The sequence below is a fragment of the Lethenteron reissneri genome, chromosome 39, assembly GCF_015708825.2.
Source record: "Lethenteron reissneri isolate LAM-NWPU_2019-01 chromosome 39, ASM1570882v1, whole genome shotgun sequence".
NCBI lineage: Eukaryota > Metazoa > Chordata > Hyperoartia > Petromyzontiformes > Petromyzontidae > Lethenteron > Lethenteron reissneri.
In genome coordinates, this window is record NC_083817.1 from 5587409 (window position 1) to 5609537 (window position 22129).

At 48.6% G+C, this 22129-nt stretch overlaps 1 protein-coding gene across 5 annotated transcripts in view; it reads left to right on the top strand.

Annotated features, from left to right (window-relative positions):
* Positions 1 to 22129, top strand: part of LOC133352031 (F-BAR domain only protein 2-like) — an 89754-nt gene that overhangs the window by 36478 nt on the left and 31147 nt on the right. For 3 of the 5 annotated variants that reach the window (XM_061567740.1, XM_061567741.1, XM_061567744.1), the window contains exons 6-12: positions 1351 to 1455; positions 4046 to 4144; positions 5744 to 5840; positions 6321 to 6407; positions 15113 to 15166; positions 16592 to 16655; positions 17361 to 17385. In XM_061567740.1, the coding sequence (XP_061423724.1) occupies positions 1351 to 1455; positions 4046 to 4144; positions 5744 to 5840; positions 6321 to 6407; positions 15113 to 15166; positions 16592 to 16655; positions 17361 to 17385 (531 nt within the window). Of the gene's footprint in view, positions 1 to 1350; positions 1456 to 4045; positions 4145 to 5743; positions 5859 to 6320; positions 6408 to 15112; positions 15167 to 16591; positions 16656 to 17360; positions 17386 to 22129 lie in introns of all 5 variants that reach the window. The other 2 variants (XM_061567742.1, XM_061567743.1) reach the window with 2 other exon arrangements.

Sequence of the window (22129 nt, forward strand, 5' to 3'; positions counted from 1 at the left end):
AGTGGCTTTATAAAGGACTGAAATGTATTGTCTGTATTACCACTCAGAGCTAATTGAGACTAGAGTTATATTTTTCTAGGGAGAACTGCGTACAAAAATGGCACCATACAAGGTGCATTTCTACATGGAAAGGAATGTTTTTTTTTGCTTGGAAGTGTACCACACTTCCAAGCAACACACACAGTGCCTGGGCGGACAAAAATACATACTAGTCACTGTTCACTGCTGAATAAAACCCTCCCAACAATGACACCACTGCCAAGCGTTGCTCACAATCAACTGAGTCTCCACTGGATGCCGTGTAGCTATGATCTTTTAGCAAGCAGTGGGTAGATCATGGCTGCTGCCGATGATGATGCTGTTCCTGAAGTTGAACCATTGTGCACCCAATCCGTCAGATCTCGGAAGCCGAAGAGGTTTGAACCTGGTTAGTAAAGTACTTGCATGTGGGAGACTGGCAGGGAGAATTATCTGCCAGGTTTATAATCTTGAGGTGCGTGACAGTGGAATGCTCGCCCTGTCATGTGACGTTATTGAATATGCGGTCATGGTGTGACCTCATTGCTCAGCAAGGGTTGAGAATCAGGTCAAGTTCAAGTTCATTTATTAGGTATAGCCCTGTGAGCCATTCGGCTCTTGAATCGGGTGCAACCGCAACAAACAAAAAACAAAAACATGAACAAGAAAACATCTTAAAGTGAATATGTGACTGAGTGCAAACAGAAAATCCAAGAAAAGACAACAAAATATTGCAGAAAAAGCACCGTACACCAACGCTGTGTGCAAAAATCCCAGTGGGATGCAAGTCAAACAACAACATCCACAAGACAACTTAGATTAAGGCCATCAGTCTAACTCTGTACTACAACAAACAAACATGGCTAAACCAAAAAACTTTTCGAAAATCGCCAAAATAAAGCCATAAAAGCAATGAAACAGTGGTCATAGGAACTGACCGAATTTTCACAATAAACGACGTAAACAACATGTGCCACCAAACTCTGCAGCCATAGCTGGCTGCATGTGTCACTCCACAACAGTAGGAGCATCAGTCGGAGTATCAACATTTTTCAATGCACCTTTAAGATCAGCACACTAAATCAAAACACAGATCATACTTTGCAGCGATCATGTGACCTTGTTGAGAAGCGAGGGGTTCAGAAACTGGTCACGTGACCTTGTTGAGAAAGCGAGGGGTTGACAATCTGGTCACGTGACCTCATGAAATGAGCCGTTCAGACTCTGGTCACGTGATGTTGATAAGCCAGGCGTTGACAATCTGATCACGTGACCTCGTTGAGAATCAAGGGGTTTAGAATCCGCTGCTGCTGTATGCGCGTACGACAACAGGCCCAGGTGAAGTCACGCAAGGCGATGGAGGCGTACAAGGTGTTCGTGGATAAGTACGCCAACGTGCGCTCCGACTTTGAGCACAAGATGACGGAAACGGCACAGGTGAGCGGCGGCCCCCATGTTTACACCGGGGCCACCGATAAAACTTGGAAATTTCATCCTTCCCCCGCACCTCCGATTAGCACGGTTGGCTACGTACGGTGCGAAAGAAGTTAAACATGCATACATCATCATGATCATTACTTTCTAAGATCTCCCGATTGTAAGACGCTCCGGAAAAAAAGTAAGACGCACTCCAAACTTGTGCCCGAAGTTAATAAACCTGGTCTTGCACATACACACAGACATCTACCAAATTATAATCCGCACCCCCAACTTTTGCTTTAAAATGCAGTGGGAACAGGTGCATCTCGTAATCCTGAAAATGCGGTAATAATTATACCGTGCCTCCCATGCGGTACATCTCCAGTTTCTCAATTCTGGTGGCATTTCTATCGAATTCTCGGGTTGGGTTCAATTCACAACTTCGTGCTCATGGCTACAGTCTTGTGTTTGCTGGCCTACCACCCTGCCGCCCGAAACGTGCCAGATCTCATCAGATCTCGCAATCCAAACGCAGGTGTTGGGCCCGGATCGTGCTTGGGTGGGCGACCGTTATACATGGAAAAGACGTTATCGGCAGCAAAGGGCAGTGGAAAAAAAATCCATGATTGTGCTGTACGATGCTTGCCAAATATATGCAAATAAATCCACCATGACCAATATGGCATGGGGGGAGGCATTCATCCTGCACTGGGTTGCCAAACGGAGCTGTACACCTACTAATGTATTTTTTGATCATCTTATTTATTGCAGAAAGCGTTGCCATGTATCGAACCGTATCGATAATAATATCTCGATTTAAAGCTTTCGTGACTGCAGGGATTCATCTTCTTGGTTCTTTCGGTAAAGTCACGTAGAAGGGAAATAATAAAATAATAAAAATAAAACATAATAAAATTATTCTCACGACGTTTCGGCCACAACGCAAATTCCTTTGTCAAGGCGCTCTACCCCCTCCAACCCAGCTTAAATACACGCTGCCAAGCCTGGTGGTGTTCATTCAGACGCTGTCTTTCCGACAGACCTGTTCTTCACCTGAGGACGGCTGCTTGCGTTGTGGCCGAAACGTCGTGAGAATGATTTTATTATGTTTTATTTTTAATATTTTATTATTTCCCTTCCATGTGACTTTACCGAATAAACCAAGAAGAAGAATAATATAATTTACATGTCTGCGAAAGCCTCACCGAGTCTCACTCGTCATTGTCAGGAGAGGATCGCGGATTGGATGTTTTGCCAATTCCATCTCGAGGGAGCGTTCTGCATGAAAGCATTACCTCCCGTACCCCTGTGGGTTTTCTCAATTCGCCTCCGAGCCGGTCGCTCGTTCCCCCCTCTCCGTCGCCGGCCCTTTATTCGCCCCTAACGCAGGCGAACAATGCCGCGCACAGATCCGTGCGCAAGCTTATTCAGCGAAATCACAACGCCATCCTTGTTGAAGCACCATGTCCCCCCCCCCTTCCCATGTGCTGGATGGGAGATTACACGGAATGTCGTCGGATGTACATTTTTCTGCCGCCGGGTGTGTTTTCTTTGGAGCAAGTTCATGCGAGCGTTCCTGCGTTTTGCCTTTGGCCCTAAACGCAGTGACAAATGCTGGCCCACGAAGTGTTTAATTTTATCGGCTGGGGGACTGAGATGACAAGGAGATAGGAGTACAGCAATGGATTCTATAATGTATATATGTCTAATTACTCTTCTTGGTTCTTTCGGTAAAGTCACGTAGAAGGGAAGTAATAAAATAATAAAAATAAAACATAATAAAATAATATAATAAAATAATATAATATAATTACTTTCGCATCGTACTTAGCCAACCGTGCTAATCGGAGGTGTGGGGAAAGGACAACAAACACAAAAAGCAGTTCTAAAGAAATGAGTTTTCAATCTAGATTCAAAAGTGCATAGCTCCAGTGGCTTCCTAATATCGGAAGGAAGAGCGTTTCAGACAGCAGCAGAAGAGCATCTGAAATCGCGCGATGCAGTGACAATCGTTGTTTGATGGCCTGCCAAAAGCCACTTGTGTTTGAACTTTCGAGTTTGCATAGCGCCCACGAGACCACGTGACGGATAGTCTGTTTGAAGTCCCTGTAATGTGTGTGTTGAAGGTTTCCCTGTCAGATATTCACGAGATGGCAGTACACCAATGGATTGTCGAATCTCTCTTTGCGGGGCATTCGGTGTTATTCACCTGCAATGAGTGGTGGGCTTGCTGTGGGTACCCCCGCTGCCTCCCACGGCGAATTCGGACACATCAAGGGATGGAATTGGCCAAACGTCTCAATGCAGAGCCCATCCTGAAACAGTCTTGAGATGAGGGCATGATCGTAACGCTTTTTTAAATGAAGAAGCAACCTGTAAAAACAATTGCATATCATTTTATGCGTTCTTTAAACAGCACGAATCCATCCAACATCACGCCTATGACCAAATCACGGCAAGTGCTAAGCAGTTGTGGGCCTGGACCGTGAGCGCTTGGTGGACGGGCGACTGCGAGCGTGCGCGGATCCACGGCGATGCGACGACTACTTGCGCCCTGGCGGTTGTCCGAGAAGCTCACTGCTTGGTGTCCGTTGCTTCCGTGTTCCAGAGGTTCCAGGAGATTGAGGAGGCTCACCTGCAGAGCCTTCACGACTTCATCAAGGCCTTTTCCCAGGCTGTGGAAGACACGCACACCCTCATCGGGCAGGTGGGAGCGGTCACGTGTGTACACACGCACAAAGACACCCCCCCCCCCCCCCGGTGTATAGCCTCCAACAGACTGTCGGGGCGAGTGTCGTTCGCGAGGAACTATCATGGCGATGACGTCACCACACAGCCTCTTTTTAAGGCTTTGTCTCACCTGTGCGAGATCAAAAGGATGCCACAAGGCAAACAAGACAAGGACAATGCAAACGCCAAAGCATTTATAGCTCAGGTTTAGCAGTTTGAATATTGTTATTATGCCAGAAAGGGTAAAGCATTTCTTATATATATGTAATATTAATACATACACGCTTGCACATGCACAAAGCCACATACAAACACATGCACCTATGTACGTGTACACGTCCGCTCGCTTGCACGCTTCCGCACAAGCACACGCACACATATGCATGTACACTGGTATAGACTAGGTTTGTAATGGTTGCATCGATTGAATTCAATTCATATCAAGATTGAATTCAATTCTTCTGCTCACGATGCATGCATCGAATTATATATGTGAGGTTTGATCATTGTTTATATGTGTAGTGTGAATGCACCGCGCGTGCATTCATGCACGCGGTGTTGGCTGAACCCCCGCTGGGGAACGGGCGAGGTTGGAGGTGCAGGTGTAGGCAGGCTAGCAGTGGAGAGGCTAGCGGAATCTTTAGTCTGAGTGTGATAGGCTAGCGGGGTGAGAAGCTAGCAGAGCATACAGAGAGAGAGAGAGAGTCCGTGACAGGCTAGGAGAGCGGTGAGTAATAGGCTAGCGGAGCGAGAGAGAGTTACGCTCGAAGTAGCAGGCTAGCGGAGGAGTGCGTGGTGTTGAACAAGAGGAGCATCCGTGTGGGATGCTGTGAATAAAGTGACACAGGAGAAAAGACGAAATTGTCCGCGAGAATAAACACCACACTACACATGTACATACATATGTACATGTGTAGGTGCTGCATGTGTTGGAGTCATATTTTGTACGAGTGGGTGCAGTGGTGCAGGAGTCCGCGCACAGTGTTATGAAACTAATGACCTCAGTTCCATCTCCGTCCATGTAATTATGCCAGAGAGTAATTATGCACGTGTGTTCAAGTTCAAATCCATTTATTAGGTGTAGCCCTGTGAGCCATTGGGCTCTTGAATCGGGTGCAACCGCAACAAACAAAAAACAAAAACATGAACAAGAAAACATCTTAAAGTGACTATGTGCAAACTGAAAATCTAAGAAAACAGGAAAATTCCACAAAAAAGCACCATACACCAACGCTGTGTGCAAAAATCCCGTATGCATGTATTCGTGTGTGGGGAGCGGGAGTGTAGCGGTTAGTACGCTGCGCTACGCACGAGCTCGACTCCCACTTAAGGCCAACACCAGTGACAATTATCTGAACTGCTCCTGGTCCTCCCCTGGGTCGACTCAGACTCAAATGAGTACCTGGTGTGGTGTGTAAAAATCGCCACAAGGGAGGCAAAGGCAGACTGGCGTGCTGTTGGCGACCCACCCTCTCGTGTACTGTGCCGGCCTTCATAGGTGCTCGAAAATTGCACTTGCCCCAGCAATCTGTTCAACGGCTATACGGGTGAATCTTTGTCTTTGTGTGGGACTTAGGTGCACATGGAGTTCAGGCAGCAGGTGCGGGACATCACTGCGGATAATCTCATCGAGAAATACTCGGAGAGCAAGGGCACGGGCAAGGAGCGTCCAGGTGAGCAGCGAGCGCCAGGCACGTGGAGCCTTGTCGTGCGACCTCTTCTCTGCTCCCTCCCCTCCCCCTCCCAATTGCCACCCCCCTCCCCCTCCCAATTTCCACCGCCACTCCGTAGAACCAAACCCAGAGGTCGTCGGTTCTTTCTCCCGGCGTGGCAGTTCAGAATCTGTATTTGTCCTGAAGGAATCCGTTGAGCTATGAAGCTTTTTCACAGATGTCCAGTGGCTAAACAATGGGAACGTTTTCAGTCCGCCCCCCTTTCCACCACACCCGCTTCTGTCCACCCAGCAGTATAAATGGGTAAACCCACAGCTAGTCGCTCATGTGGTTGGGTAAGTGTGGTACACCTACCATCTGGTCAGTTTTGAAGAGTGGGCTAAATATTCTCTCTCTAGAGCTTTCACTCGAGCATGCCCGAATGATAATAGATCCATATACACAGGTTTGTAAACCTACTTGCTGTTCTGCTCTCTCCAGCCACCTTGCATCCCATCCATCAGGTTTTGGGATCCTCAAAAATGTTCATGATCCACCAACACATTCCTCCAAAGGGCTGCTTTACAGGTGTGCAAACCCTACCGTTTCATCACGATAATATTTTTTTTTTTAATTCGTAAATTATGCACTATTTTCACGAACGAAGCGTTCATAATCTTTCAGCCTTGGCGTTGCGTGCAGTGAGTAGGCAGGTTTTCGTCACTTACCTTTGTGTTTGCGCACGTGCGTTTGTGTCTGCCGAGTCAGCCGATTTTTGTTTAAAAACCACCGGACGCAAACGGAAGAAAAAGTCGCGTTACTCGGAGCAGGGGGGGGGGGGGCGGGGGACATAGGCTCACAAATCGTTCGACGTTCAGCGCCAGCACGCGTTGGGATCGAACGCCCCCCGGAAGAAACGTGCACTTCGTAATATCAGAACGTCCTCAGCGAGACCTTGACACGTCCAGTCGAGAGAAAAAAAAAATGTAGCGTTCGTTTTGACTGGTGGCGGTGCCTAAGTTGAAAGCCCGGCCTGCCCTTTCATCCTGCCGCCTTTTGTTTCCCCCACGTGCAAGCCTGTTCTTGTTGGTCTTGGAACTGGTTTGGTGTCTGGGGGGAGGGGTAGTATAACCGGGGTGAGTGGTGGGAGGCAGCTATTGAATGTCGTTTTGGACGGCCCTTGCTGTCCAGAGGAGTCTGTCCCTGCCACTCGGCAGCGCTTCGGGGCCGTGCGAGCCACTTACGTTTTAAATTGGCCTCCATAATCATAAAAACAAAGGCAACCAAAAGAAACTGCCCTCTCTTCCGCCCCGCCGATTAATACTTAATGCGTGCGCAATTCAGGGCGGTGTGTGTTGGGGCCAGGAGATGCGGTGTTCCCAGTGGAGATGCTAATGTACGTGCGTGTACGTGCATTAGTGAGCGCGTGAGCGTCTGTGTGCGTGCATGTTTCTGTGCGTACTGTACAGGAGGGATGCAATGGTTCATCGAACGCGATCGATTTGGGATTCGACGCGTGCATTGATCCGTGTGTTGTGTGTAAGAATCGATTATGTACCATCTGGTTTTGTTGGTTGCAGTAGTTAGCCGTTATGAATTACAGTTGTTGATCGGTTCAGCTCTACAGCAGCTCGGGGATTTGTCGGGATTCGGGGAAGGGAGGGCAATTGGTTGAAATTCAGATCGAGAATCGATTCTCTGTTGTCCCGTTTTCACCGTTAATATTTTTCCCATGTTGTCTGTTCTGTCTGCACAATTTGGTTTGTCTGTTCTGTCTGCACAATTTGGTTTGTTGCGTCAGCCAAAGTGTAATGTGCTTTTCCGCGTATACCGGGAGCAAAACATCGAAGTCAGTGAATGGGTGCATGGTTGCAAGCCCTGATAGACTATATACATTTATACCACTCTAGACATAACGAGCAACAAGAATCGCGATTAATTTATCAAATCGCAACCCCTAAATTGTGACAATTCATCGTTTTGTCGAGGAGGAGGTGGATCCGTTCCACTCCTTCCTGGTCGCACAGCCACCTCGTTCCACACGCGCGTTCCCTTGTTTCACACGTCCCTACTTTAGGCGGCTTTGTGAATAAGCAGAAAAAGGAAAGAATAAACGCGAAAGAACGTCTTTGCGTTTGGACGTCGCTTACGGAACAGATTAATATTTCACGAGGTCGCCCCGAAGGTTGCATGGCTCCAGCCATCGATTCGGCCGGCCGTGTTATTTCAGGCCCTTTTGGAAACACTGTCTCTTGCCCAAGTCCTCCCGGCCTCGCCTGGATCTTCGTGTTGGTGGCGTGGGCGCGCTAGTGACGATCCTCTGCGCGCATACAAATGCCGGAATAGGCTCTCTGCGTTCTGCAGCGTTTCATTTGATTTGAGTCATTATTACCTTCGTGCTGTGTTATGCTGAGCTCGTGGGCTGCAGTGACGAGGTGTTGAGGATTATAATTATTATTATTACAATTCGTGTTGTTGTTGTCATGCTTTCCAACTGTGGTTTAAAGCATTTATGCGCGTTCCTACAAAGTTGCGTCGCTCTTTGGGACGCGCTGAATTGTGCTCGTCACCGGAAAGGACATTTTGACTTTGGTGGAAAGGAAGGAGGGATTTACCCTTCTTGAAAACTGGCCACATTTATTAACTGGTTTGCACAAACTACACCTGAGAACTCTTTTAATCACTGGCAGTTGAAAGCCGAATGCCTCCGATGTAAGGTTTGGAGTGATACCTTGGATTTGCAGTTGTTTTTGTTCATGAGACTCAGAGAGTCAAAATCCATCCAGCGTTTTGTCTGCTTAAACAGATGCCGATGGACAATATTGGTCCCAAAGTCTCACAGGATTAGAGACCTAAACGTATTAATTGTTTTATTTTGGCGATGAAGCAGTAGCTTGTCTGTTATCTCATTGTTAGAACAGGCGTCCTACGGAGAGACTGGCTCCTGTCACGATAATGTAGAATCTCCCCAAACTGTTTTGGGGCTGGCAATCGAGGTGATTGTCGACCCATTGCCCATTTGAGCAGGAAAGTGCTGACTTTGTCTCATAGTACAGCAAGTAGGTTGCTCACAGGCAGTCGGTGCAGAATTTCGAGTGCTTTGCCCCTCTCCTGCGTGTGGGTTGTCTCGTGGCACTGCGGTGTTCGTCAGAAAGGTAGATAAATAAATGCATAAATCTGGAATGAAATTGCACTGACTCACACGCAGCCAGTCCTGGGATTTTAGCTCACTCACGCTTCTCTCTTGCTATCCCCATGGCACTGCTGGGCTAGTGGGCAGGCCTGGCCTGCTCCCTCTCCTCATTGGAGGAGGCGCAAGAGAGCTCCCGGCACAGCAGATAACGGGGGCGGGGTTTGGACGAGCGATGTTAACATCAGGATTCGACGCCAGTCGCTCGCTCACGGTACGAGCAGCTCTCGTCCCACCGGGGACATTTATTGACTCCTTCGCCCGCTCGCCTTATCAAAAATAGAGAAAACAGCAACAACTAAAGTAATAATAAATAGGAAGGTCGGCATTTGACGGGGCAGACAGCTGGGGCAGGCATGGCCAGGCGAATGTGCTGTCGGTGGCTGCACTTGGCACCAGGTGAGGTCGTCCGTCTATTGTCCATCACCTGTCCCGTCGTCTGTCCGTCGTCTGCCGCTGCTCGCCGTGTGCGGCGCCGTGTGCCCCCCCGTGCCGTCTTCTGGGCCCGGGCTGTGGCGTTCTTCTCGGCGTCCGGCTCGGGATGGTCTCACTCGGGAGCTGCGACGGCCGTCTACGGAAGGGATGTGCCGCCACCCTTTGCTAAATTGACCGTCTTGTTTGTCTGCCTGCTGCTTTGTTGGCTCGCTTGCTCAGGTTTGGTTTCGTAATTTCATTTGGCAGAGGTGGCTGTGTCGCTCGGGGCTCAGACCACCGAGCCGTCACTGTTGCACGTATTGAACCTGGGCCACCACCTGTGATTAAATTGAGTTTTTAAATTGTTAGTCTCGACCCAGTCACCACAGATGGTTGCAATACAAAACCCACTGCATTTAATTTGATTATGTTCTTTGTTTGCCTGAATTCCAACTGAGAATTCAAAAAAATATATATAATTTTGACTGCCATGCAGAGGATACAAAGAGTCATTTTGAATGCATATCAGAAGTCGTTGTGATAGCACCTTCTCGAACACATTGTTCTGCCAGAGTTTCCGAACGGATCCATCGTCCCTTGACGAGACAGCCGTTAGCACCATGAAATAGAGAAAAGGCAGAAAGTTGGTTCACTCCGTTTGGGTGTGGTGATTAAATAATTATTTTTTTCCCCTCATCCAGGGTGTCAACCTGAGATGATGCTGCCTATTCACAGTGTCGATGATCCACGCTCCATTAGCGATGGGACCAACTCTCCCCATTATATTCGCTGTGCCCGCGGAGTGGCGGCAGTCGCGGTTGCCGCACTACGAGCTCATTTTTTTTTTACCGTCGTAAGCGCACAAACCTGGTACAGGACGTCAATGGTTTCAGGGGGGGAAGGTTGATGAACTCGGTTACTTGAATTAGATCCCTGGTCGTCACGCGTCGGCATCAGTGTCGAGCAATATCTGAGCCGTTCCTGATCCGTCCTCCACCCATTCGCCTTTCACCAACCCGTGCCGACCTGTGTGGTGAAGTATGGTTAAGCAACACGCGTGACGAAGGGGGGGGCCCTTTGTACAGTGGATTGGCAGAGGGCTGCCGTACGCGTAACATTCAACGCTCGGTGCAGAGTCGCCAATGCGGAACGCTTCAAATCTCTTTGCCAGCGGGGATTGGGCCATGGCTAATTAGTCGTGACCGGCTCTCCGTGGAAACAATTAACTTCGTGTGAAACTGCCGTCGTTTAAATTTTGTTTTTATTAAGTGTTGCAAACGCCGCTGTTCCTTCACCAGTGCCGCTCATGGTTCATGTGTCTCTTGCAACAGATGCTTGTTGCCGTGGTGGGCTGTATTGTGGGGTGGTGACCGATGGCTTGCGTAATCTGTCACTCTGCTAATTATATTATTAGTCTGCTTCATCAGTTAATTAGATCATCTTTTCAGTGATTTTATTTCCCCTCATTGACTATAAAAGAACCTGTTTTTATGATTAAATTGTTATTTTATCTGTATAGCTATGGATTTATATGTCCTGGTGCCCTCATCCGTACATCTGTCTGTTTATCCTTCTGTCATTTTGCCTGTCCATTTTTTTTGACCGTCTGGCCACCTATCCATCCATCTACATGTCTGTCCCATCTTCCTGTCTCGTCATTCTTCCATTTGTTTATCTGCCCATCTATCCATCCATCTATCCATCCATCTATCCTGTCTGTCCGTCAATCTATCCGTGTCTCTGTCCGTACAGCTCTCTCTGTAGAAATGGCATTGCACAGTGCATCCGAACAAACGTCCCTTCAACGTGTTCCTAACACATGGGCGTGCCCCCGGTTCTCTTGTTCCGTCACGTTAGTCCCCCCCCCTCCCCCTGCTCCCCCCCCAGCCTCCCCGAGTCTCCCGGAAGCTCGTCAGGCTAGTTAATGGATGGGGGTCCGTGTCTGCCCTCACTGCAGCAGAGGCGGCGTTTTTTTTCCCGAACCGTGGCTGAGGGCTAATGGGGGTGGCACATGTGCGAAATCGAGTTTCATGTTTCGCTGATGGTGGGGCAGTTGGTTGCACCCGCTGACTCGCACTGTCATCTCGCTGTGTCATCGTCGGCATCATCATCATCTTCTTCACTGTCACCATGATGGTGAGGTTTATGAGCTCAAGGCACTTGGGTCGATTGCAGTATCATCATCAATCATCATCATCATAGTCATTGCCACGATCACATTTATGCTTACCGCATCGTGATTTTAATTGTCTACATCATGTTAAACATTAGCATCTTTATCGTCATTGTCATCATCGTTATCATCATTAATATTTTAATGAATGTCATCTTTCTCATCATCATCATCATCAAGTTAGCCCCGGAGATGGGTTAAATCCATTCAGCTACTCTTGTTAACATGCCATCAGATTCTACGTGGATTGTCTCTTTACCAAGAAATGCGATGTTTTATCCCCCGTCACGTTCGCTTCATCATTTCAATTCCGCTCGATTAATCAATTTAAGAATCGCATTTTTTTACGTTGAGGTAAATGGTAGCACCACTTGCAGCAGCAGACGAGGGGGTGGGGGTTGTCCTGTTAACCCATTACGTACATACTCACAATCCGCCATGACCAATCCACTGCTGGATGGAGGTCTGCCCAAGCCGCCATCTGTCACTGCCCTGTGATGCGACGAGCCACCTCAGCTCCTGTTCACAAGCACCGTACATTGAGGGGTGCACCGATCTTAGGAATGTCCCCGCTTGTCCTCACGTGGTCCCGTTCCATATCCTGGCTTTGTTTCTGCGCTCCGGTCTCATGCGGACCCTCGGTCAGCTGACTTGGAACAAGGCGGGGGGGGGGGGGGGGTCCTTGCTCTGTTAAAAAATAATCCTTTTCTTCTCAATTGATATATAGACTCACGGAACCCCCCAGTACACGACGACTCGTGAGAGTCTGCGCAGAGGGCAGGGCTGGCAAAGCAGCCGATAATTGGATTTGTGAAGTCAATGTGAATTGTGCTCTGGGTCGTTAAATTCGTTTGAGCTGGGTTTTTTTTTTACTGTTATGAGTTGGGTGTGGTGGTGGTGGTGGTGGTGCACTCCTGTGATCAGGCGTTTCGGAGTCGAGGGTTAGTGGATCACACCGAGGCTTTTGAAACTGCCCGACACGCTTGGCCTTGCTGCAAGATGATCAGGAGATGGCGTTAATAGCAAGTGGGTTCGTGAACCCATCTGTGCGGACATTTGAGTGGTATTCGTTGGTGCGTGTGGGTACATTTTTATCCCACATATCAATCATGCATTGAAGAGGAATTTGTCAAAACAACCGACTCCATCATCATCAGCCATGGTCTCTCCACTGCTGGATGAAATCCCACCCCCTCCGCTATACGGAGGCTCTTTGTCTTTGTTTGCGTTGCAGGACCGTAAGAGTCGGGGGCGGGGGGGGGTACGACAGTTTGGGAAGGCCTCCATCCAGCAGTGGATTTATTTTATTTGTTTGCATGTCAATATTGCTCAGGAGCTTATTTGCAGTGTCGAGGTCTGCTGCTGGTGCTAGCCACAACGAGAGGGCTTCAAGAGAGAGTCTGTGCAGTTTCACTCCTCTTCCATTCAAGGAGCGCAGACTTGCAGTGGTGGTTTACTCTTCATAATCAACGTTTTTGGGTTTAGATCGCGTTATTTATAAATGTGTCGTAACCCTCCACCACCCGACACGGCCAATCAGTAAAAAAGTGTCACGTTGACTAAAGACAAATAGTTCACTGCTTTAGCCCACCGGTGTGTTGAAGCGTAAAACCACAACATTTACAATTTTAGTACGACGTTTCGCTGGTAATTGCATCCAGCATCATCGGGCAATTCGCCAGAATGGTGAGGCTCTGCTGGATGCAATTACCAGCGAAACGTCGTACTCAAATTGTAAATGTTGTGGTTTCACGCTTCAACACACCGGTGGGCTAAAGCAGTGAACTATTTGTCTTTTGTCAACGTGACACTTTTTTACTGATTGGCCGTGTCGGGTGGTGGAGGGTTACGACACATTTATAAATAACGCGATCTAAACCCAAAAACGTTGATTATGAATAATATTGGTCGCGAAAGCCTACGTGTTGAAGTGGTTTACTCTGTGATCCGTAGTTTGGTTTGCATCGCCACAATTGCACCGTGGCTTTTCTAGTGGATTAATCGTGGCTGATGATAATGATTAAGCTCTTAAGCAAAGGCTGAATGAAGGGCAGCCTGGACAGTGAGGTCATCCGTTCTGTGTGATCGCGTGACTGGAACATTGTTTGGAGGAAGGGTGATGAGGGTGCAATGGTCCTGGCTCCATCACTTGGTCTGGCGCGACAGCCGATTGGCCACCTTGAAATCCTTTCTTTGGCAGGAGCATGCGGGGGAAAACACGTCAATAAGAGCACGGGCGAGGTTGCACATCCGATGAGCCGCTATTTTTAGCCTTTTTCACCATCTGAGCTGCCCCTTGGTAAGAAGTGTGTTCATTCATCCGCTCGGCGGTGATTCAATGAAATTGTGACAATTGGCGAAGGCGGCCGGCTGTGCCTGATGCTGACCACACCCTCGCGTCGTGCACCGTTACGGGCTGTTAGAGGTGCCTGCTGACAACGCTTGCCACTGCAGTCTATGTAGGCTACATGGGTGGCGAGTGGGTTTGGGGGGATATTTGTCTTTGTGCCGAGAGTATGCGTCTATTTATTGCATACATGCAGGTTAAATTGTTACACCTTCTACATCGTGGGGCTGATTTCCACCTCGTAAGAACTGCCGAAAACACACCGCCTTGGCGATTTACCCCTTTGTGGGCGATGCATACATCGGCACACGGTTTGCGCAAAGTTTGAGTAAAAACGAACGTTCTCCGAGCATCTGTAAATGATGTACGCTTATAGAGATGTAATTTGTGTAATTAGCCCCGGAGATGTCAGCACAGCGAGACAACCCAGAATTGTTTCTTATTGTCGTGAAGGAGCCTGGGACCACGGTGGGATGATGGGTTTTATTTTCTTCTTCCCTTTGTGTCTGTGATCAATGCGTTCATCATTTAATTGCTGCGAGTGCTGTTCCTACCCTTGTGTGCGTGTGTGCACGTGCATGTGTGTGCGTTGCCTTGCTTGTGTGTGTCTTTGCACCTGCGCATGTGTGTGTGTGTTTACGTTTGTGGGCTTGTGTGTGTTTGACGGAAGAACGGTTAGTGCGGTGCTTCCTTGATGGTTAACCTTGGCCAAGAATTGAACTCGAGTAACTGGGTGCATAGCGCACAGTATGCTTTGCCCAGTGCCACCACTTTGTCTGGCTATGAATAGCCAGCCATATCTGAACCTGACCTGGGTCAATTCAGTCTTTAAAAGATTTGTATTTCGTGTGATGGGTTAACGGCATCACGTCCTGACAGACGTGTCAAGCTGCCTTTTTTTTTTCTTACAACAAAACGCGAGCCCAATACAACACGCTGGAATATTCCGGGAACGGGGTACGGAAAATCCGTGGTAATCCATTTTGGCGTGACCGAACCGCCATGAAAGGGGAGGGAAGAAGGGGAATAGGGGCCCCTGCTGCCCCAGCCAAGTTGGGGGGGACCTCACTCACTTTAATAGGTGCTCGCTAACAGCTCTTGCCCCTATCTGCAAAGGCTAACCGGTGGATCTTTGTTTATATGTTTGTGTGTGTGTGTGTCCTTCACAGGCCCCATTGAGTTTGAAGAATGCAACAGCACCAACTCGGCCAACATGATCGAGGGTAGGCATTTGGCATGCTTCACCCCGTCTGTCTCATTGTGCGGTGGCAGAAGGCAGTGGCTCGGCAACCTTGATAAGACAACGGCGTTTGCCCGGGAAAAAAAATCCCCGCGACTTTCAAGTTGCAGTGACGAATACGTGAATTGGTTCGAGGAGATGCTAACGCTCGCATATACACTCATCGAATGGCTCACGTGACAATCGTTTAAATTTCGATTTAAAGCTTTCGTGACTGCAGGGATTCATTTTATTGGTTCTTTCGGTAAAGTCACGTAGAAGGGAAATAATACAATTATAAAAATAAAACATAACAAAATACAATTCTCACAACGTTTTGGCCACAACGCGAGCAGCTGTCCTCAGGTGAAGAACAGGTCTGTTGGAAAGACAGCGTCTGAATTCAGACGCTGTCTTTACCGAAAGAACCAAGATGAGAATAGAATGTTTTTGTATTTATGTAAACAATATGCAATTGTTACGCTTATGCTAAATGGTGAGTGGGGAGGGGGTGGACGTACAAATAATACATTTATGGAAATTTGAACTACGACATGAGTTGTGACAATTCATAGAATTGCCGGAGGGGTGGATGGCTGACTCGTTGTACGCCCAGTTCACCACACCTGGCGCTCAGCGTTTGGACGTCATGTCGACGGCCGCCGTGGGTTCGACTTTGCAGCAGGGGTGGGGAGGGTACGGCCCACGGGCCCCGGACTTCGCCCGCGGATTCAATTCACGTGGCCCACGATCGCATGATGGGCTCCCGCTTCGAACCGGCCTGCAAACAATATTTATCCATCACTGCAAGCATCCTAGCCATATTGATTGGGTGCTATAGCGGAGGTTGGGGCAGAATATTTAGGTCTATATAAATGTAGCGTTTCTCAATTTAGTGCATTTTAGTCCCTTTTGTCGCTGCGATGGCCTCTGGAATCCATTTTTTAGGTGGCAGGGTGGGTGCAGTCTTCACGCTTGTGTCTCACAGCAAGAAAGGCCTGGGTTTGTGTTTCCCAATTCGGCTTCCTCATATGGAGTTTGTGTGTTCTCTCACTGTTCTGCATGGGTTTCCTTTGGGCTATGCAGTTTCCTCCAATAGCTAAAAAAAATAAATCCAAAACATTTCAATTTTGAAAAATGTATGGTTTTGGTGACACCAGACGCGAAAAAACTTGGCAGGAAAAGTAGTGTGTGACTCGGTGAGGCTTTCCTGGGCCTACTGATTACAATATGAATAATACAATATTCCTCATCTCATGGCGGGACGCTGGTAGCGCAATCAGGCCGTCTCGTTCGTCCCTTGTGGGATGCATGCTGTATTGGATTGTCGAGTGCTCCTTGCTGATACCTGCGCGGTGTGTGTGTGCGTGCGTGCGTGTGGGTGTGTGTACGTGCGTGTGTGTGTGTGTGCATGCGCACTGCCGCCCAGGACTGAGGAAGAGAACGAGGAAAGCGTTTGGAAGAAGAAAGAAAGAGAAAGACACGGACTCCACGTGAGTGACGCGATGACCGGGTGTGGTGGAGCACGTCCTCGGTCCGGTGCCCTATAGGGCGAGGGGTGATGGATCACGTAAAGAAATTACGAAATTCCCAAACCTGCTGTGGGATGTCTGCGAGGCGGCCAGAATATTTGCAGTACAGCAAGTGGGTATTGTGAACCCATATGTGTCGACCGTTGAGTGTGAGGCCCTCATTTTCAATACGATACAATTTTGATTATATAGTTTCCAAACTTACGCTTCATCTCAATTGGCTGTACCAAATTATCTAACATGTGCATATCTGGGGAAAAGAAGTGTCATATAAAAAAATAGCCAGTCGTGGGCGGTGGAGGAGGGGAAAGTCCTTAAGCCTTGACTTGAACCGGGGCAGTGAGTCAATGGCACGGATGGGTGGGGCAAGGACATTCCAGACGATGGCGGGAGCAGAGGAGAATGAGTGACCTCCCACTGTACAAAGGTTGAATAGTGGCTTCGATATTGGTAGAGGAGAGTTGAGTGAGGTGAGAGGGAGAGAGGTCGTGTGCATTTTAAATACAATAAATAATCATAAAATACCTGCACTACAAAATTCAACTGCACTGTCCGATAAAAGCCCAACTGGCTAAGTGATCGGTCCAGATGCACGCGCGCGTTGTTAGACGTTGATCAAACTCACATTAACACACTGGGCCTTTGTCTCGTTTTGTTTCTTCGCAGGGAATCGCCAGACGCAGACTCAGTTGTGAGTAACGCACCGCATCGTCACATTTCCTCCCCAACTGAAACCCATCCACGCGTTCCACCGAAGCCTGACTTCTTTCCTCCGCTGTGTCGTCGTTCACTCAGAAACGTTCCCAACTGTCGCTACGCCGCCTCCTGTCGTGATGGTTCCCTTCAGGGCCCTGTGCCTGTTCTTGCGAAAAATGTCGCGGAATCCACGCGTTGTCGGCTCGACGCCGTGGTCACGTGAATTCCAACCGGCGTTTAAAATTTGTGGGCGAAAGCCACCGAGTGAGGGATTTCACGGTTTACAATCCTGGCATTGTGCAGCAGATAAATACATTTGTGTCTCAGTACGCAGGGGGTGTAAATAATTACGTTGGCTGTTTGGGGCGTGGCGACGATTGTCGCGCTGTGCATTGAAAAATGTACGTCCACTATTTGTCCAATGTCTTGAAGTTCTTCCCAACATTATTTGATATGTATGTGTTTTAAATCAACGTAGAGAGCGGACCGTTTTGGTTGATATTTTGTTTTTATTATGAGTAGGTGTTTGCCCCCATTCCATCTGTCATACTTCAGCTTCCGCCTGTTTTAACTTTTATCCCCAATCTAGGGGCGTCGCGTTACACCAGTTTGCCTGCATATTGATGAAAATAATTACAGACTTAGGATTGTTAAAGTGATTAATTGCCCACTGTTCCTGTGATGTGAACTCAAAACCTGGCAATTATTTATTTCGGTATTACGCTTCTGCCTTAAATTAATTAATTGGGCGCACGAGCGTCCATGTGACTATGCACACAACTGCTCACGTGCCCAAATAACTCGTCGCATTATACACTTTTTTAAAATTCGTATGCATTTTCTTTTTTTTAAGTCTGCGTTATTTGACGAGCATGAGTTATTTTCACTTAATTTGTGTCGGGTTTAGCGCAGTCAGAGTACACACACTCCTGGCATGTGGATTATGGTGGCGAGGTCGCTTACACTCGTGCGCCGTTGCAGGTCAAGGGACGTGCTAACGTGACGCTCACGGTGACACCTGAGTTGATGATGACTGGTGAGTGGCAAGTGTCGCTTTACACTTGCCACTCACCAGTCTGCAACTCACCCAAACCTCAACACTCACCAGTGATTGCAAAACAGCGGAAAGCTCCATTGAGATTCGGAGACTCCCACCGCCCTTACCTATAAGTTGTATCAATTTGAAATTAAGTCATGTCAAAGGTCTGGATATTTTAAATGGTAAAGCGTATAAGCAATGCTAGGACCGATCACACAAATTGTGTTTTTTTTAATACTTCCATCTCGTTTGGACGACGGAGTTCTCCAGGCGTAAAGGTACATCGAGATGAAAAAACACGTTCATATTATCACTCCCGCACCTCTGATTAGCATGGTTGGCTATGTATGGTGCAAAAGAAGTTCAGCATACATACACGCATCCGCGTCTAAATCAAGAAAAACTTCCCCATTAAGTTGCATTTGGCACGCTTTTCGTGCCCGCTGCCTTGCAATGAAGTCAACCGAGAGAATATCTTTGGTCAGTGCGACCCGCCCCCCCCCCCCCCCCCCCACGACGTCCTGATTTTTCCTGCACCACCATCACCGCCACCACCACCACCGCCCTTTCCTCCGTCCGCATCTCTTCTTACGGCGCCCGGCCACGCACCCCTCCTCGTCTTGGATGCGCCGCAATTCTGCACAAGCACCTCCCTTTGGGTATCGCCCCCCCGCCCCCCAAAACCAAGAACGTCACGTGACGCGCGAGCTCGTGGGCTGTGCTATTGGTTTTCACGTCCACAGTGCGGAGAGCGTTGCCGACGCCCGCCTATGAACACCAGACGCGAACGCCAATAGCACAAGCTGCGTTTTTGTTGTCAGCTACAGCGAATGAAGTCTCCCCGCGTCCCCCCGGCTCCCCACCCCCCCACCCAAACCCACCTACCTTTGGGTTTAATTTGCACCTCTCTTTCTGCGCCTGTTCCTCTCCTCCCTGACGCTAGCCACAGAAGTTGCCAAACGGCGCTCCCAATGGCTATGTTGGGGAGATAGAGTGGCAGAGATATGTAAGTACGCACCTGCGGCCGGCAATGGCGTTTTGCAACGCTGGGGGGGGGGGGGGTGAGGGCCCAGCTTGTGCAGCGTGAGCGGCGGTTTCATTTTGGGTGGGAAGGGGCAGGGGGGGGCGGCACTTGGGTGGTGGCACTGTTCGGGAGAGGGGGCGCAGTTCCCCACCGTTCAGGTTTGGTTGGAGTCCTATACGGCCACTGTTTTTTTTGGAATTTATCATTTTGCTGATATCTGGAAGGACCTAAGTCTGGCTGGCTGTTGTGGACTGGACAATAAAGGCTATAATGAGCGATGATTCACCATCTTACGGGATTCGGTGAGTTGTAGCGGCCACTGGTGACTCTGATTTCCTGATTTCAAGTGGGAAGGCGTTCCATCGCTTGGGTGCCACGCTAATAAAAACCTGATCACCCAAAGAGCGCAACCTCGACCTGGGAGTGCTGAGCAGTTGGAGGTCCGAAGGTCTTAAGGACCTTGATGGAATATATAAACGTATTAGTTCCTGCAAATAATGTGGCGTGAACCCTTTTGAAGCCTTATAGGTTGATAGCAGTATCTTAAAATCCACTCGGAATTTGACCGGTAGCCAATGAAGAGATAAGGTTTGAGACGCGTGTGTGTCTCTATCCCCGAGTCCCACACGTTGCTCAATGCCGTTTTCGGTACCCCGGCGCGTGGGCGCGAGGCCACGGCCGCCCCCTCCCCCCCCCTCCCCCGGGTTGAGAATGCGTGAAACGTTGTTTTGCCATCACCCCCTCCCCCCCCCCCGGCTTGTGGGGTAAACACAGCGGCGGTGGCGGGTCGAGGCCGAAATAGCTTGAACCGCTCCGACGAGTGGCAGATTTTTTAGATTTAATTTTGTGATTAGGGTGCCAGGAGGCAGATGTTGGAGTGCTGGGGAGATTTGGGATAAGTGCATGTGGATGGTAATTTGTTTTATATTTTTGAAATATATATATATACACACACATATGCAATGCATTGATAGTGTGTAGTTACATCCCGGTTGTTATAAAAACATGTCTAAGCAGAAACTAAGGAAAATACATTGACGTAAGTTTACTTTCGGTGCCGTTTCACGAGACAGAAAATTAACTTGTAACTCTCGCAGAGCAGTGCAACGTTCCGCGTTAGATAACGGATGTCGCAGAATCATCTCTGAGATCGTTCAAGTAATCACACAAACAATGGGGAAGCACATTCCCACCCCTCCTAGCACATGACAATAAATATTCATAATAATGTGCAGTTAAAATTATAATAGTTTATCGTGGGATTCGAACTCGGGTTCGCTCATTCGTAACCCACCACTCACCTAGGCGAGCCACAGCTGCAATGACTCATTCCCCTGACCAGTGCTGCCCCTTTTCCTCCCCTACATGCCGTCACGTGACGCGGGCAACCCTTGCCTCGTACGCATCGCGATGGAAATTGGGTCTTCAAAACCGCTCGGGTCAGCGAAAGCGACGGGTTCTGTTCGGTGCCTTCGCGAAACCCACGGCGCTTTGGCTAACCTTCCGTCCGCTGTCTTCGGAGATTGTTGCACGGCAATTGTGCATGCTGTGCAGTCAACAGCTGGCCTAGTCTAGGTGCACACTTGCCAATGGTTCCACTTACATGGTTTTTAAATCACGTCTTTATGATGCACTCCTGTCAGTCATTTGCTGGATGAGGGCTTCCCTGTGCTGTGTTTGTCATGGGGGTTGTTTGACCACACTTGGCTTAGCTGGTTAGTTGTGGACGGTGAAGGGTTAGAGTTGGGAGGGTGGGGTGGGGGAGTAGGGGATGCGTGCCCAGGACTGGTTCAGATATCGCTCGACGATGGTGTTGGCTGGTAATTGAACTGAGGGCGCTGCATGTCCATAGCGAGCGGTGTTGCTAAGCACCACACCACACCACCGCTCCACCTAAAGCTGGTCAAATAAACCCATGACCTGTGTACCCTGGGTGGGGGGGGGGGCAGGTCATCATCCAGTAGTGCATTGGCAAAAGGGCTGTACGTGTACAGATGTATGTAATTGATTTACGTGACCCTTGAAGTCACTGGAGGTGCTACATATACACAGCAGTGGCAGAAAAAAAATTCCATGATCGGATTAAATCGTGATCTCAAATCATCGTACGTTATTGGACAGAGAGGGTGGGCGAATCGTTACATACCTTCTCTTGACTGTGAGTTTAGTCAGTGTCGTTTATTGCAAGGCCCGTGGGCCACTGGTGGCCCCTGGTGGCCTTTAGTCCAGCCCCTGACGTGTGGCCCCTGACCGTAGGCAAATGTGAAAACACCCCATCATGCTGTCGACAAACCCCAATGGTTTCAAATGTACGGCGGCCCTCACACTGATGTCTTATCCCCTACTGGACATCTGTGAAAAAGAGTAATAGCTCATCGGATTCTTCCAGTATAAATACATATTTTAAATTATTCGGATTATCTTCAAAAAGTGGGCCCCCCCCCGCTTAAAATTTAGCATGATGGTTTGGGCTTCTCATACAAACATTTTTAACAAACAAAAAAAAAAATCTTACACGACTGGCACCAGGAGGCTGTGTTTTCTGGAATGTAGAAATACTAGAAGCGCATGATAAAGCGGCATGTGTGGGAGAACCCTTGGTCACTGCCCCTTTCAAGTAAAGTAAAACATTCGTTGCAATGGGTTGGCAGAGATAGAGAATCGAGAGCTGAAAAC